Genomic DNA, 13,739 nt, shown 5'->3' on the forward strand with positions numbered 1-13,739 from the left:
ATCTTATTTTATTATTATTATTATCATCGTCTTTATCTTTTTCTTTTCTTATAAATATTCAATACAAAAATATTGATGCACAACACATAAATTATAATGCACAACATACAAATTTTAGTATACAATACAAAATTTTTAAAGATTATATGTTTAAAATATTGACACTGAACCAATGAAATACGCAAAGAGAGTCACTCAGATAAAGACGCTTAAAATATCTTTTTTTAAAGATAATTTTTAGTAATTAAAATTTTATACATATAATTAATCGATTAAATCGTATTATTTTTGTCAAAATTAGATAAGACAAATTGATTTAGCCAAAAAATCGGCAAACCAAATTTTGAATTGACTAAATTAATAGTTTCTTTTATAGAAATGACTACAATAATTCTATTATAGAAAACGACTGAAATATTGTTATATATATATTTTTTTCTTTTAATTTTAAGAACCCTAAATCCTAATTCTATGATGGTACAGAGATAAGAGAAGAATTAGGATTTTCTGTTCTCAAAATTTATATAATAATAACAATAATAATAATTATATTTTAGTCATTTTTTATAAAAAAATATTAATTTAGACTAGTTCAAGGTGTAGTTCATCGATTTTTTGGCTAAAATCAATTTGCCTGATCTAATTTTGATAAAAATAACATGATTTAATCAATTATATGTATTGAATTTTAATTACTAAAAAATATCTTTAAAAAAAGACGTTTTTAACGTCTTTATCTGAGTAACTCCCATACGCAAAATATATCAAAAAACAACACAAAAATCTTGTTGCATAAAATAGAATTTTTGAAGTGTAACATAGAAATTTTTAGAAGATACACAGAATATTGACTCACTAAATTAACAAAATACATTTACAACAAAAATTGGTGTTATATACAAAAATTTGTGTGCTATGTGCAAAAAAATGTGTGTTATATGTAAAATTTTGTGTGTTATATTGATAAGTTTGTATTATATGCAAAATTTTGTATTATACTTTAAAAATTTATATACTATATCAATAAATTTTTGTATTCTTCAACAAAAATTTGTGTACAATGAAAAGTACAAAAGATAAGAAATAATAACGAAACACTCTATTATACAGATCGAAGTTGTATAAAAAAAATATAAATTTTTTTATAATTATTTTTAATTATTTTATTAATATTTAAAATGTAGGTCTTAATATTTTCATTTTTTTTATCACATAAAAAAATCTATAAATTTATATCTTTATCGTACAATTCACCAATAATAATATATGCACATATTTTTTTTTCGCTGAATTTTATACTAATTTAATTAGATTTGATTATAAAAAAATTTGTAGACGTAACGTAACACCGAATAATATCTGCTAAACTCCTCTTACATAGGCTAGGTATTAGTATAAATATATAAATAAATTAATACTGCAATGATGACTAATAATGGTTGTATCTGTGGATGGTCAAAAACCGAGAACAAAGCATTAAAATAACAAAAATCTAAACATGATAATTGAATAATGAATATTGAATTTTCAATGATAATGAAATGCGACTGCCAACTCTTCTAACACTTTAACCGATGGTCTCAGTTCAGACTCACACTCACTCCTTCGATTTCTCGTGTTCTCGTTCTCTCTCTCTCTGCGCCAAACAAGAAATAATCATAATGGCCAAGAAACCGCCACTCGTGCCGACGCATCTCCTCATCGGCCTCATCATCGCCGCCGTAGCTGTGGCGGGAGGCGGCTCCGGCGAAGGGGAGCTTGACTACAAGAAGCTATCGGGCATTATAATCCCAGGCTTCGCGTCCACTCAGCTTCGTGCGTGGTCCATCCTCGACTGCCCTTTCTCTCCCCTCGATTTCAACCCTCTCGATTTGGTCTGGCTCGACACCACCAAAGTACTCTCTCTCTCTCTCTCTCTCTCTCTCTCTCTCTCTCTCTCTCTCTCTCGTTTACGTTGCATTTTAATAATAATGATACTTAACGTATATTGTGTGTTTTTAATTTCATCGATGGTTGATTTTTCTTGTAAGGTTGAGCAGGACGTGCATGAAAGAATAATATGAACGTAATTCGAACAATTTCAGCATTCCATTTCCGTTTATATACGTGTTTCGTTTGTTTCGAAGGAGTCATTTATTTATATATATGCAGATTCAGATAATGAGCGAGTATCGCTTGATAGTTAATTAGTAAGAGCATGTTAGTAGTAGGTTTCTTGCTTAAGCTGCCTCGGAATGCTTTTGAATTTAATCTTCAAAGATTTTCTCTCTTAAAATTAAAATAAGCTAATTTAATAAACTTGCATAGACACTTAGACTAGTGTATATATATGAGCAGATTTTGATCAATTCATTTGTTTTATAGCTTCTTTCTGCTGTCAATTGCTGGCTTAAGTGCATGTTGCTTGATCCATACAATCAGACTGATCACCCTGATTGCAAGTCCCGCCCTGATAGTGGTCTTTCCGGCATTACAGAACTTGATCCAGGTTATATTACAGGTGGGTTTTCTTGTTTGTCTCCCTCTATGTAGGGTGAATCATGATTTAATAACTTGTTTGCTGTGGATTTTGTGTTCTGTGGTTTGATCATGAACTCCTTTTTTATTTTTTCCTGGTAGGGCCTCTTTCTTCGGTGTGGAAAGAGTGGATCAAGTGGTGTATTGAGTTTGGAATAGAAGCTAATGCAATAATGGCTGTTCCTTATGATTGGAGATTGTCACCATCAATGCTTGAAGAGCGAGACCTTTACTTTCATAAGCTCAAGTATGCCTACATCTCCGAATCTCAATTACATGTCTTGCTTGCTATAGTTTTGGCAAAAAATTTTAGGAGCCAGTGCTGCTGATTTCTACTGCTGGTAAAGGGCCATTTGGTTTCCAATGTTTAGAGGTTTTCTTAATGTGTACATAATAATCGCATATATGATGTAGTCTATGTTTGCATCTATTCAAACATCATAGGCAAATATGATATATGTTCTGTCTTCCGTCAGTCTGATTGATGTTTAGAAGTTCTAGAGACAATGGGTTCTTTCCAAGTTTTCAAATGATTAACGATGGAAGAAACTGGAACTCTGGAAGATAGAAGTTATGATTGTAAAATTTTATTATAGCCCTTATAATCTTTAAGTAACAGAATTCATGTGGTGAAATCGCAAAGAAAAATTTTTAAAATAAAAGCAGAGCGACACTGCTCACTGCTCACTGCTGGTTCTCTACAATTTCCTTCCCCTTTCCGGGCAAGTGTTTTTATCCTCATTCATTAATCCACGTCTGTTCAAATTCTAGGACTCAACCTCTTTTATTTCTAGTGCATGACTGGCACAATAATTTGGTTACACAATCTGTATTGAAAACTAGAATCTTGTGTAGTATAAGGCTAGCAGAATGACAAATATACTCACTTGAAGAGAGCGCTAGAATGATATGTATGCTAATACTGATTAGTAGCGAGTGGATAGGTTCTCACAGTATATGTGTACCAGAATGTTATTCTACTATTCCAGAGCTGAGTTAGAATCCTCTGCTCCCCATCCCCTCTCTTCAAAAGGCAGATGATTACATGAAATTGACTTCTTGTATTTACATTTTGTAATTCTCTTTGCAGATTGACATTTGAAACTGCATATAAACTTCGTGGTGGCCCCTCATTGGTTTTTGCCCATTCATTGGGTAATCATGTCTTTCGTTATTTCTTGGAGTGGTTAAAACTAGAAATTGCACCAAAGCACTATATCCAATGGCTAGATCAACATATTCATGCCTATTTTGCTGTTGGTATGGTTGGCTTATGTTAATTTGTTATAATCCATAAAAAAGCTGATGTAGGCTCTAATAGCTGATAATAACAATAACTTTATATACCCATTTTTTTTTATCTTTGATTGGGTATCAGGAGCTCCCCTTCTTGGTGCAACTGAAACTGTTGAAGCAACACTTTCAGGATTCACATTTGGTCTTCCTATTTCAGAGGTTTGCTTTTAATTTTTATAGTTTCTCTTTTCATTTTTTATATGTTTATTACTTAATATAGGCATGAACTGTTTAACCTTATAGGTTTCCATAACCCCTTCCTTAGGTTTTTAGTTCTACCTGGTCAGGATCTCATATATTTATCTGACATGACACAGTTATTCTACTACATAATTCTACTACATAACTCTCTGATGCCTGCATTGGAATCTCAGTTTCCATTAATACATCCAGTGTTATTTAATATTTTTAATCTTTAACTGATGCTAGTTCTTACACACTGCTGTCATATTTAAAATATAGTTGATAATTAACTACCAGTCCCAGCAGATAGACATGTTAACTGATGGATGTTTTAGACATATATTCTGTGCTGCTATTTCTTATGCAGTTATATTGTTGTCTTAATTCATGCTTATCATAATTTTTTTAAGGTATCAGGGAACAGCTCGATTGATGTTCAACTCCTTTTCTTCGTCATTGTGGATGATGCCCTTTTCCAAGTACTGTAGATCAAATAGTAACTATTGGAAGCATTTTTCTGGGGCAAGGCATGTAGGTAACCACACGTATCACTGTGAAGATAAGGAATTTCAGTCAAACTTCTCTGGATGGCCAACAAATTTAATCAACATTGAAATTCCTTCAACTCGTGGTAAAATCTGATGATTATTTTGTATGTAATTGTGGGGAGTCTTGTTATGGGGGTTGTGGTCCTCAACCGTGTTTTCTACTGCTCACAGGATTTGATGCATACCCTTCAATCACAGAAATACCTCAGTCTAATTTGTCTAGCATGGAATGCGGAATACCTACACAATTATCTTTTTCAGCTCGCGAAATGTCAGATGGAACCTTTTTCAAGGCAATTGAAGATTACGATCCAGACAGCAAGAGGCTGTCGTACCAGTTAGAAAAGTATGTGATATCTCTAATCAGAAGAATATATTTTGCATCAAATAATTGACTGTTTTACAAAGATGCCAAAAGATTAAGGCATCTGAAGCTTCATTTTCTTTTTATATTTACAAAATTTTAGATACAAGGTAGTGCAAAAAATGGCCATCCATTTACCAAGATAGTTACATCTGGTTTATTTATATAAAGATTACTATAAACAGCAAAAAGATTCGACAACAAAGAATAATAATAACAAAGTATATTTTTAGAATACTTTACTTCTAAGGAAGAGAAATATGCCACTATATTATAGCTCTACCATCAAACTGGCTAATATTTGAACACTTCGATGTTTCAGATCATATATCAATGATCCTGTTCTTAATCCTCTGACACCTTGGGACCGGCCACCAATAAAAAATGTCTTCTGCATTTATGGCACTGATTCAAAGACTAAGGTACAATTTACTTCTACAACTGAGCACACTCTGGTGTATAATATCTAAATAATTGAAAATATACTAAGGAGTTCCATTGAAGTGAGTGACTATTAGTTTGGTTAAGTTGTTTCATAGGTCTAAAATCTTGAAAACTTTTGCACTGGGTTTTTTAATTCTTTTGTGTCCCCATCATGTTGTTGGGTTGTGAACTCTGCCAAGTTCATTTATAGTTTGCCTTTTGACATATCTGACATCAATTTTTTTAAAAACATTTTTGGGCTGAATTGGTTGAACTGCATATGTAAACAGCAAGTTTTATTCAGTTTTGACAGCTGTAGATTACCTTAATCCTTTAGTTCTATGGTATATCTCACATTATTCTCACACATCTGTGGAGTCACAACTTACAAGTACTATATGAATTGATGAATGCCAATTTCATCATTGTTCACATTCTGTCATGTTTATTAATTATTACCAATGCATAAGCTTATCGCTTTCCTCTAGTATGGTTAATTGTGTTAAGCAGAGGCCACATATAAGAATATACAATAAAGAAGCATTTTGCATGACTGGGAAAAGAAAAGATAGTTCTACTCTCATGCCTAAAATGAAAAGATAGTCAAATATTTTATATTCTTAAAAGAATATTAAATGGCTACTCCTTTGTGTTAGTCAATTCAATAGTGTTTAACATTCCAGAGAGATTGAGTTCAGCATGTAAGGTTATATATTCTGGTCCTTGCTTCCTTTAAGATCATTTTCGGTAATTTCCATTGTTATTGGGGTAAGACTGATTTACTGGTAACTTAATAATGTGCCGATAACATTTTCAAAATGAGCATGCAGTCATTACAGCTAAAATATTTGTATATTTTCTTTAGCTACGTAAATAATGTCATAATCTAGTATATTAAATATTTTTCCTGATTTGCCAACATTTAATGATTTACCTGTATCCCTGGATCTTGATTTATAAATACAGTAAATCTTTGTGGATTCTGTTGATCGCTGATAGTGCCATTGCAAATGATAAATTTTACTTCAATTATTGAAAACAGGTTGGTTACTACTTTGCACCTAGTGGCAAGCCTTACCCTGATAACTGGATAATTACGGATATCATTTATGAGTTTGAAGGTTCTCTATACTCAAGGTAACCCTTATTTTTGTTAGTTTGAAAGTTTTTTTTAGTAGAACGAAAATTCTATGGTTCTCTCCCTTCCTTTCTATCTCCTTGTCTCCTCCCTAATTTTTTAAGAGATTGACTGACAGTCTCAGGGTCATGAATATGCAAATTTGTCATCGTCAACTCCTACAAGAGATTGACTGCACTTTGTTAACTTTTGGTGGTCATCCTTTATTTTGGGAGGGAGGGGGTAGGGGGATGGTTTGTTAAATCAAATTTGTGGTTTTATCTTTCATTTTGATATTTTTGTGGTAAAGCAACACATATATGGTGGTCAAACAGATGTTACTATTACAGTTTTCCTTTGTATGCTGTTCTGGTATCCTATTTGAACATATTAAAAACTTGTCTCAACTGTCAGGTCAGGGAATCTGATTGAAGGGAATCCTGGAGCCACAAGTGGAGATGAGACGGTTAGCTTAGATTAAGTTTCCTTTTATGTGGTTGTGATTATGAAGGAAGGCATAACATGTTGACTGTTCTAGTTTACTGCTTGTGCTGTTAATGGATTTGCGAGGACAGCACCTACATACAACAATTAGATTACAATATATTCAACCCGTTACAGGTACCATACAACTCCCTTGCATGGTGCAAGAGCTGGCTTGGACCAAAGGTGAACATAACAAGAGCGCCTCAGGTATGCCAGTCTAAAAAGCAGTTGGTTGCCCTTTTCATCTGGAATTAACTATGATTATAGGGTTTTCATTCAGAATTATGCTGTGTGGTTAAGATGCATATAGTAGCAAAGATGTGTTATTAATTGTTAATTTGCTGGGACCTACAGTGTTACAATAGTGTGGCATGCCCTTGTTTGTTTAGTTTACTGGGAGTGTGATAATGGATAATAAGCCCAGAAGATGTGTTTGATGTAAATGAGTTACATAGTTTTGGAAAACAAGCAGCAATTGACATTACATTATGTCTATTCAGAATTGATGTGGTTTCTTTTGTGTCTTTTTAACTGTATGTGTAAAAGTTATAGGATCCAGAAGCTTTAGAACCATATTTGCTAATTTCTTCACTCTGATATGGCAATTTGACATAGTTATCTGTTTTGTTGTCTCTGTTCTAAATTATCCTGTTCAGTTAGTTTCCGATTTATCAATTTCCTGAAACCAACATCTCAAAGTGGCAGCTACTAAATGAATTCATTTTGATTTTTAGAAAGCTCTATCTTCTCAACTTTAACATTTCTTGTTAAGATGTATTTACCTGTCATATTTTAACTGTCATTTGATTACATGTTAACATTGTATTGAATGACGATCATTTTATCTATCTGTTCTTATTTTCAGTCTGAGCATGATGGTACAGATGTACAAATTGAGTTGAATGTAGAACATCACCATGATGAAGATGTTGTTGCAAACATGACAAGATCACCAAAGGTTAAGTACATAACATATTATGAAGATTCTGAGAGTCTTCCAGGAAAGAGGACAGCAGTTTGGGAACTTGATAAAGGTAAGAGTCTGCCCTCTGAGTTGTCATGGACTAACTGATGCTTTTTTCTTTTTTTGGCTTACAAAAATGGCATAGTTATTTACCTGCATTCGTTACTTTTTTCATCAGTTCCATAAAAGCTGCCGTTCATGATTGACTACTAGTTTTTATGGATGAGCAAGAGTTATTGGTCCATTCTTAGTCTAGGCAAAGTCCATCTTGCTGTGGTAGAAGGTAGCATTTCTTTTTAGAGACTGGAACTGAGACTGGGGGATTGGGATTCAGTACTATGTTTGATGACCAGAGACTAGAACTAAAATTTTAGTCTTGGGACACAATTTTAGTCCCTTCAGTAACTCTAGAAAGTGGGGACACAGGGAACTGAAATTTTTTAGGACAGAGACTGAAACTTTATAACATTTTTTTCTAAAAAATATCCTCATTTAACTTTTCAAATTCCAAATCTACCCTTCAATCTCCATATTTATCTTAAACTAAACATAATACTGAGACATAACTCAGTCGATACATTTTACACCAAACACAATACAGAGACTTAATTTAGTTTCAGTCTCTCAGTCCTATCTCCCAGTTTCAGGCTCTCAGTCTCAGTCTCCCTTCCGAACACAGCTGAAAGGAACAAAAACAAATAAGTTTTAGCTAATGTGACAAAGACATCAATTGTAGTTCCAAAAACTCCATATGCTTTGGTTATTTAAAAAAAAACTCAGAAATGAATAGGTATGGAATAGAGAGATTTGAACTGCCAGGCCATTGTCTGCATGTCCTTTACAAAGGTAGTTTATGACAGGGATACATAAAAGTAAACTGACAAAATCTTTGTGTAGCAAATCACAGGAACATTGTGAGATCACCGGTGCTAATGCGAGAGTTATGGCTTGAGATGTGGCATGATGTCCATCCTGATGCAAAATCAAAATTTGTCACAAAAGGTATTTCATGTACTTTTGTAAACAATTTTAGAAGGTTCAGACAAGAATCTCTGCTTACTTTGTGCCATTACAGCTAAGCGAGGACCCTTGAGGGATGATGACTGTTACTGGGATTATGGCAAAGCTCGCTGTGCCTGGGCAGAATATTGTGAATATAGGTCATTTTTAACTATTTCCCTAACATTTAAGGTTTGATTTACCTTTCAGGAAGATTATGAGTGGAAATGTTGGCAAAACATATTTCCAATTTTGGAGAATTAACCAAATAATAAGACTAATTATTTCTTGCAGATTGATTAATGGTTAGCTAAGCTGAATTAGATCATAAAATGCAATAGTTGTTAATTGGGAATATTTTTTATAAGCTTCATTTAATGGAATTCCCCCACTAAAATTTTGTTAACTTGCTTTTGGTTTATTCTTTTAACCTGTCAGATGTATAATAATGCAGGTATGTCTTTGGTGATGTTCACCTGGGACAAAGCTGTAGGTTGAAATCTACTTCAACTAACCAGTTGTTGAATTATTTGTAAATAAGAAGGTACCTTGTATTCCTCATGAATATTCTCTTTTCTATGGCTTGAATGTACACTGCTACATGATTTTGAACTAGACTGAACACCACCACAGCCCCATGATTTTTGTCTTTCTTTGTCTGTTAAAAGATTCTGTTGTTACCTTAGGTACTGGTGGGGCTAACCCCAGGCAAGTCATCCGCCGCACGACATGCTACACATGAATATTAGAACAGATCCTCCATAACTGATTTTTGGCCGTGTTTTCCTGCGGCTTGTAGCGCCACTGAATGCCAGCAAATTCTTTTTTTCCCGTGTGTGGAACTTTTGACCCATTCCTCAGCTCATCTTTCATCCACATTCACCATTTTCACAGTATATTTTGGCTCAGATTACAGAGATTTGTAATGTTGTAGTCTAGTATATGTAGCTGCGGGAACCTCTTCAGTGGCATGTTAATGGCGGCATCTACCGTCTAATATGTGTACCTTCAAATGCTTAACAAAACAATGTTTAGGTCATGGTCTTGTATTTGTTAAGATACACGATTTATTCTGTTAATGATTAAAGTTAGGAGCAATTTTTTACTGCTGGTTACTTGAGTGAGCATTTCCCATTTTGCTTACTGAGACATATCAGGTCATAATTTTGGTGGATCTGTACATGAAACTGGTCATACAGTTTGACATCATAAACATATGAAACTTAGGTTATGTGCAAGATATATAATTTGAGAATTGTTAACCATGACTTAAATTGTTTAGTTTGATGTTAGTTTAATTTGTGAACAAGATCCTTGGATGTAAAACCGTGTGATTCCTTTTAAGTTATAAAACAAACGACTCATCGAGAAGCCACTGCTTCACAACTTAAAAGTGGTTGATTGTAAGATTGATCTTACCACCAAGATGCTAATCATTATCTTATCACACAAAGATCCATTATAATTATTTCTAGTTGTTAAAGATATGCCATCACAATGGAGTTCATCCCTCTTTTGACTATTAGCAAGCAAATATAAACCTGTAGCATCATCAACAAAGAAAAGAAAAATATAACTAACGATTTGGAGCTTAAGATACAAATATGCATAACAAAACGTGTCATTAAAATAAAACCGGCGCTAGCTTCTCTTTTTTATCTCGAACAAATATTTGAGCTCCATGTGACACCTTTTGTCGTCATCTTCAAACTGTAAGACACCAACAAAAGAGAAACAACTTTATTTAGACATCAACTTGAGTCAATTGTACAAAGTGTTGATATTGTCTAAAAATAGTTTCAGCAATGGAAGGTTTTCACATCTTTATATAGACTAGCTTGAAATTTCAATTTTGCAATAGCCTCTGGCAGATTGAACTATGTTGGTTGTAAAATAAATAAACGAAAACTAAATATTATTAACTATGCACACGTTATTTTTCACCTCCTTGTGTTCTAATTGTAGTAAGCATGTGTATTGTACAAGAGAAAAAGGGACTAAATCCCTAATGTGGTTCTTGAGACTCACACCATGCACCAGTTTGGTTCTTGAGGTTCCATTTGCACTATTATCGTTTTTGAGATTGATCTCTGAGTACCATAGTGGTCCCTAGACCCCTTTCTTGCAGTGACTCAGCACCAATGCCACGCTAGATACTGGTGGAATGATCTCGGTTGCTTTTGGCGCCCAATGAAAGCAGATGCGACGTTGTTTTCATATATGCGAAAAATGTTTTAAATGCCAACATATATCAAAACGACATTCCATCTGCTTTTATTGGGTGCCAAAAGCAAACAATGTCGTTTCATCTGTGTCCAGCATGGCATTTTAGTGCAAGTTCATCTCTCTGTTTGCTGAGTATCGGAAAGAGGTCGAGGGACCACTATGCCGCCTAGAGATCAATCTTGGGGACGATAATAGTGTAATTGGAACTTCAGGGACCAAATCGGTGCATGGTGTGAATCTCAATAACCACTTTGGGGATTTAGTGGAGAGAAAGGGTTTTTATTCCAAATTTTCTACTTTTCAATTCTCCTACAAACCAACGCCAACCTAATATCAATGCTAAACTATTTTCTTGGCTGGTCTTAACATAATTCCGATTAAGATAAACATAACGGAAAAAAGCATGCACATCAAATTGAAGTTCCAAATTCCAGATTATGCTTATTGCTCTGAGCATGACAACATTAAAACAAGCTTAAGATAACAAACATTTGAATAATAGCATCAACTATAAAAAAACAAACTATAATAAAGTCTTATCCCATTAGATGGGGTCAACTACATGGATCAATATCATATATCATAAGCCCGGATACATAGAACTTTGTTGAATCTTCATGATGTAGCATCAACTATACTTTGATAAAAACATCTTAAAAAAAGATGACGAATAACACTACATGTTCTTTCCATATATTAAGTGAAGCCTTGGCATGAACTTAATTATGAGCAAAAAGCATTCATTTTTGTTTCTTCATACCTTAAGTTTGGCAGAGTAAACACCCCTTGCAAGTGCACCTGATGGAGTGGTGTCCTCCTTCAAGGCATAGACATATGGTTCTTTTTGAGGAGCAAAAGTCCCTAACATTCCCTTGCTTTGATCAACTGAAAAGCACAAGAGCATAATCAACATGTGAGTAACACACACCAAGAAAAAAAATGTCATTCTAATTGACCAATTTCATATTATTTCAGTCTTTGTTCTTCTCTTTCCTTTCCAAACCTCACGTTCTCAACCATTCTTAGTCAAGAAACCGGTGGTTGTTTGGCGCTAATAACTAATAATCATAAACATAATCCGAGACTCTTAATTTTTCTGATTTTTTTAAAAGCCTTACAAATTCAAAACTATCTAACAAAAGCAAAAATTTCAATTGAATACCTTGAAGCCCTCCTTTCCACACAGTGTTGGAGTATGTCAAGCCAGACACAATGTTGTGTAGAACACTAAATTTTAGCCTAAGCTGATAGCAAGATCCCTCCTTGAGAGTGAATAGATTTCGGCCGTTACGATTTTCGTCCACAGGTAAGGGGATAACAATTTCACCAAAATCCTCAGAGAGAATTCCAATGGAATGAAATTTCACTTCAGGATCCAATTGGCCTAATAAAAAGGAAACAACTTAAGCAGAACTGAGCAAAAGGTTCAGTGAGGCATAAACAAGGATGACAAAACAAACCATCTAAATTGCTTTCCAAACAACCCAACAGCTTCTCCTTCCACCTTCTTAGGCTTTCGTCCTCCTGCATACCACAATTGACCTCGAAATCAGTACCAGTACAGGTAACAAATAACAGACCAATGAATGTGATTCTAATAATCAACCTATGAGAATCCACCTGCATGCAAAAATGCATATCTTCTTTATGATGCATTCTGAATAATGCCCCAATGCCACATTATGTTCAATACTCTTTGTTATTTTCACTATCTTCTTACCAAACACAGAATAGACATAAAACAAAATGATTAAAAAAATAAAACTATGTAAGTTAATGTAGAAGTAACTAGTGACAACTGAAAATCCAGTGTAGACTTGTAGTCAATGAAATTCAGTTACAATTTACAAAGAACTAAAGTTTTAACCTTCCTTCAATCCCACAATTTCAATGGATATACACAAACAAATGCAGAACAAACAAAGAGCTTCAAAAAATGATGGGGAGTAAAAACCTTGTCCCGTTCGATCTGCTCCTTGAGAGAAAGTAAAGGACCAGGTACAAAGCCACAATTTTTGTGATCACCACCAAAGCTTTGTTCATCATCTTCTTCTTGCTCTGCTTGTTCTTCTTCCACTTCCCTTATTGGCTTTTGATTCAGTTGTTGTTGGTGGCTTTCACCAACCCTAAAAGCAGTAGAGATCAATGATGATGGCCCTGCTTCTTCTTCCTCTGCTCTCTTCCTATTCCCACTCTCCATTCTCTCTCTTCAACACCACCACCACAAAGAGAAGCTCTTGACTCTTGTATTGTAGTAATGTGTTGTGTTAGTGTTAGTGTTATCTTCCAATGGATTATTACTTTTTCTTTCTTTTATTTTTTTATTGTTGGCACAATAATCAAAGAGAGACAAAGTTATTGTGTGTGTAAATACTGAAAAGAAAAAGAAGAGTCAGAGTTTTGTGACTGCAACTGGCAGTGTTGACTGACATGACAGACACATATCAATCTGTGTCTTTTGACTTTCACCGTTTTTCATTCACAATTTGTCCCCACTCTGTCGCCATGTGCTTCTCTCAATTGTGTCGCTATTCCGTCACAAATATTCTCATCATATTTTAATTCCCTTTGACCAATGTGAATTGTACAAGTAACCAACCAATCTAGTGTCTCCAT

The 13,739-nt window shown here is 34.1% G+C and overlaps 2 protein-coding genes across 6 annotated transcripts; one reads left to right on the forward strand and one right to left on the reverse strand.

Moving 5' to 3' along the window:
* Positions 1-1,512: 1,512 nt before the first annotated feature.
* On the forward strand, positions 1,513-10,012 carry LOC112695174 (phospholipid--sterol O-acyltransferase). Of its 5 annotated transcripts, none has more exons than XR_011862048.1 (16): positions 1,513-1,895; positions 2,365-2,500; positions 2,620-2,764; positions 3,608-3,777; positions 3,896-3,972; positions 4,414-4,627; positions 4,716-4,890; positions 5,231-5,330; positions 6,374-6,468; positions 6,863-6,914; positions 7,070-7,141; positions 7,800-7,968; positions 8,806-8,900; positions 8,974-9,058; positions 9,352-9,441; positions 9,566-10,012. XR_011862048.1 is itself a non-coding variant. In XM_025747423.3 (16 exons), the coding sequence occupies exons 1-15, from the start codon at positions 1,575-1,577 to the stop codon at positions 9,431-9,433; spliced, it is 1,998 nt and encodes a 665-aa protein (XP_025603208.1). In that variant the 5' UTR covers positions 1,513-1,574; the 3' UTR covers positions 9,434-9,441; positions 9,566-10,012. The 5 variants fall into 5 exon arrangements, 3 of the variants coding, with proteins under 3 accessions (XP_025603208.1, XP_025603207.1, XP_025603209.1); XR_011862047.1 differs by having other exon boundaries at positions 9,584-10,012; XM_025747423.3 differs by having other exon boundaries at positions 8,796-8,900.
* Positions 10,013-10,333: 321 nt separating this feature from the next.
* LOC112695175 (rho GDP-dissociation inhibitor 1) lies at positions 10,334-13,537 on the reverse strand. The gene is made up of 5 exons (XM_025747426.3): positions 13,078-13,537; positions 12,584-12,647; positions 12,286-12,507; positions 11,884-12,008; positions 10,334-10,607 (listed from the first exon to the last, which is right to left on the reverse strand). The coding sequence occupies exons 1-5, from the start codon at positions 13,321-13,323 to the stop codon at positions 10,539-10,541; spliced, it is 726 nt and encodes a 241-aa protein (XP_025603211.1). The 5' UTR covers positions 13,324-13,537; the 3' UTR covers positions 10,334-10,538.
* Between the last annotated feature and the right edge of the window lie 202 nt (positions 13,538-13,739).

Source organism: Arachis hypogaea, chromosome 6 (assembly GCF_003086295.3).
Source record: "Arachis hypogaea cultivar Tifrunner chromosome 6, arahy.Tifrunner.gnm2.J5K5, whole genome shotgun sequence".
NCBI lineage: Eukaryota > Viridiplantae > Streptophyta > Magnoliopsida > Fabales > Fabaceae > Arachis > Arachis hypogaea.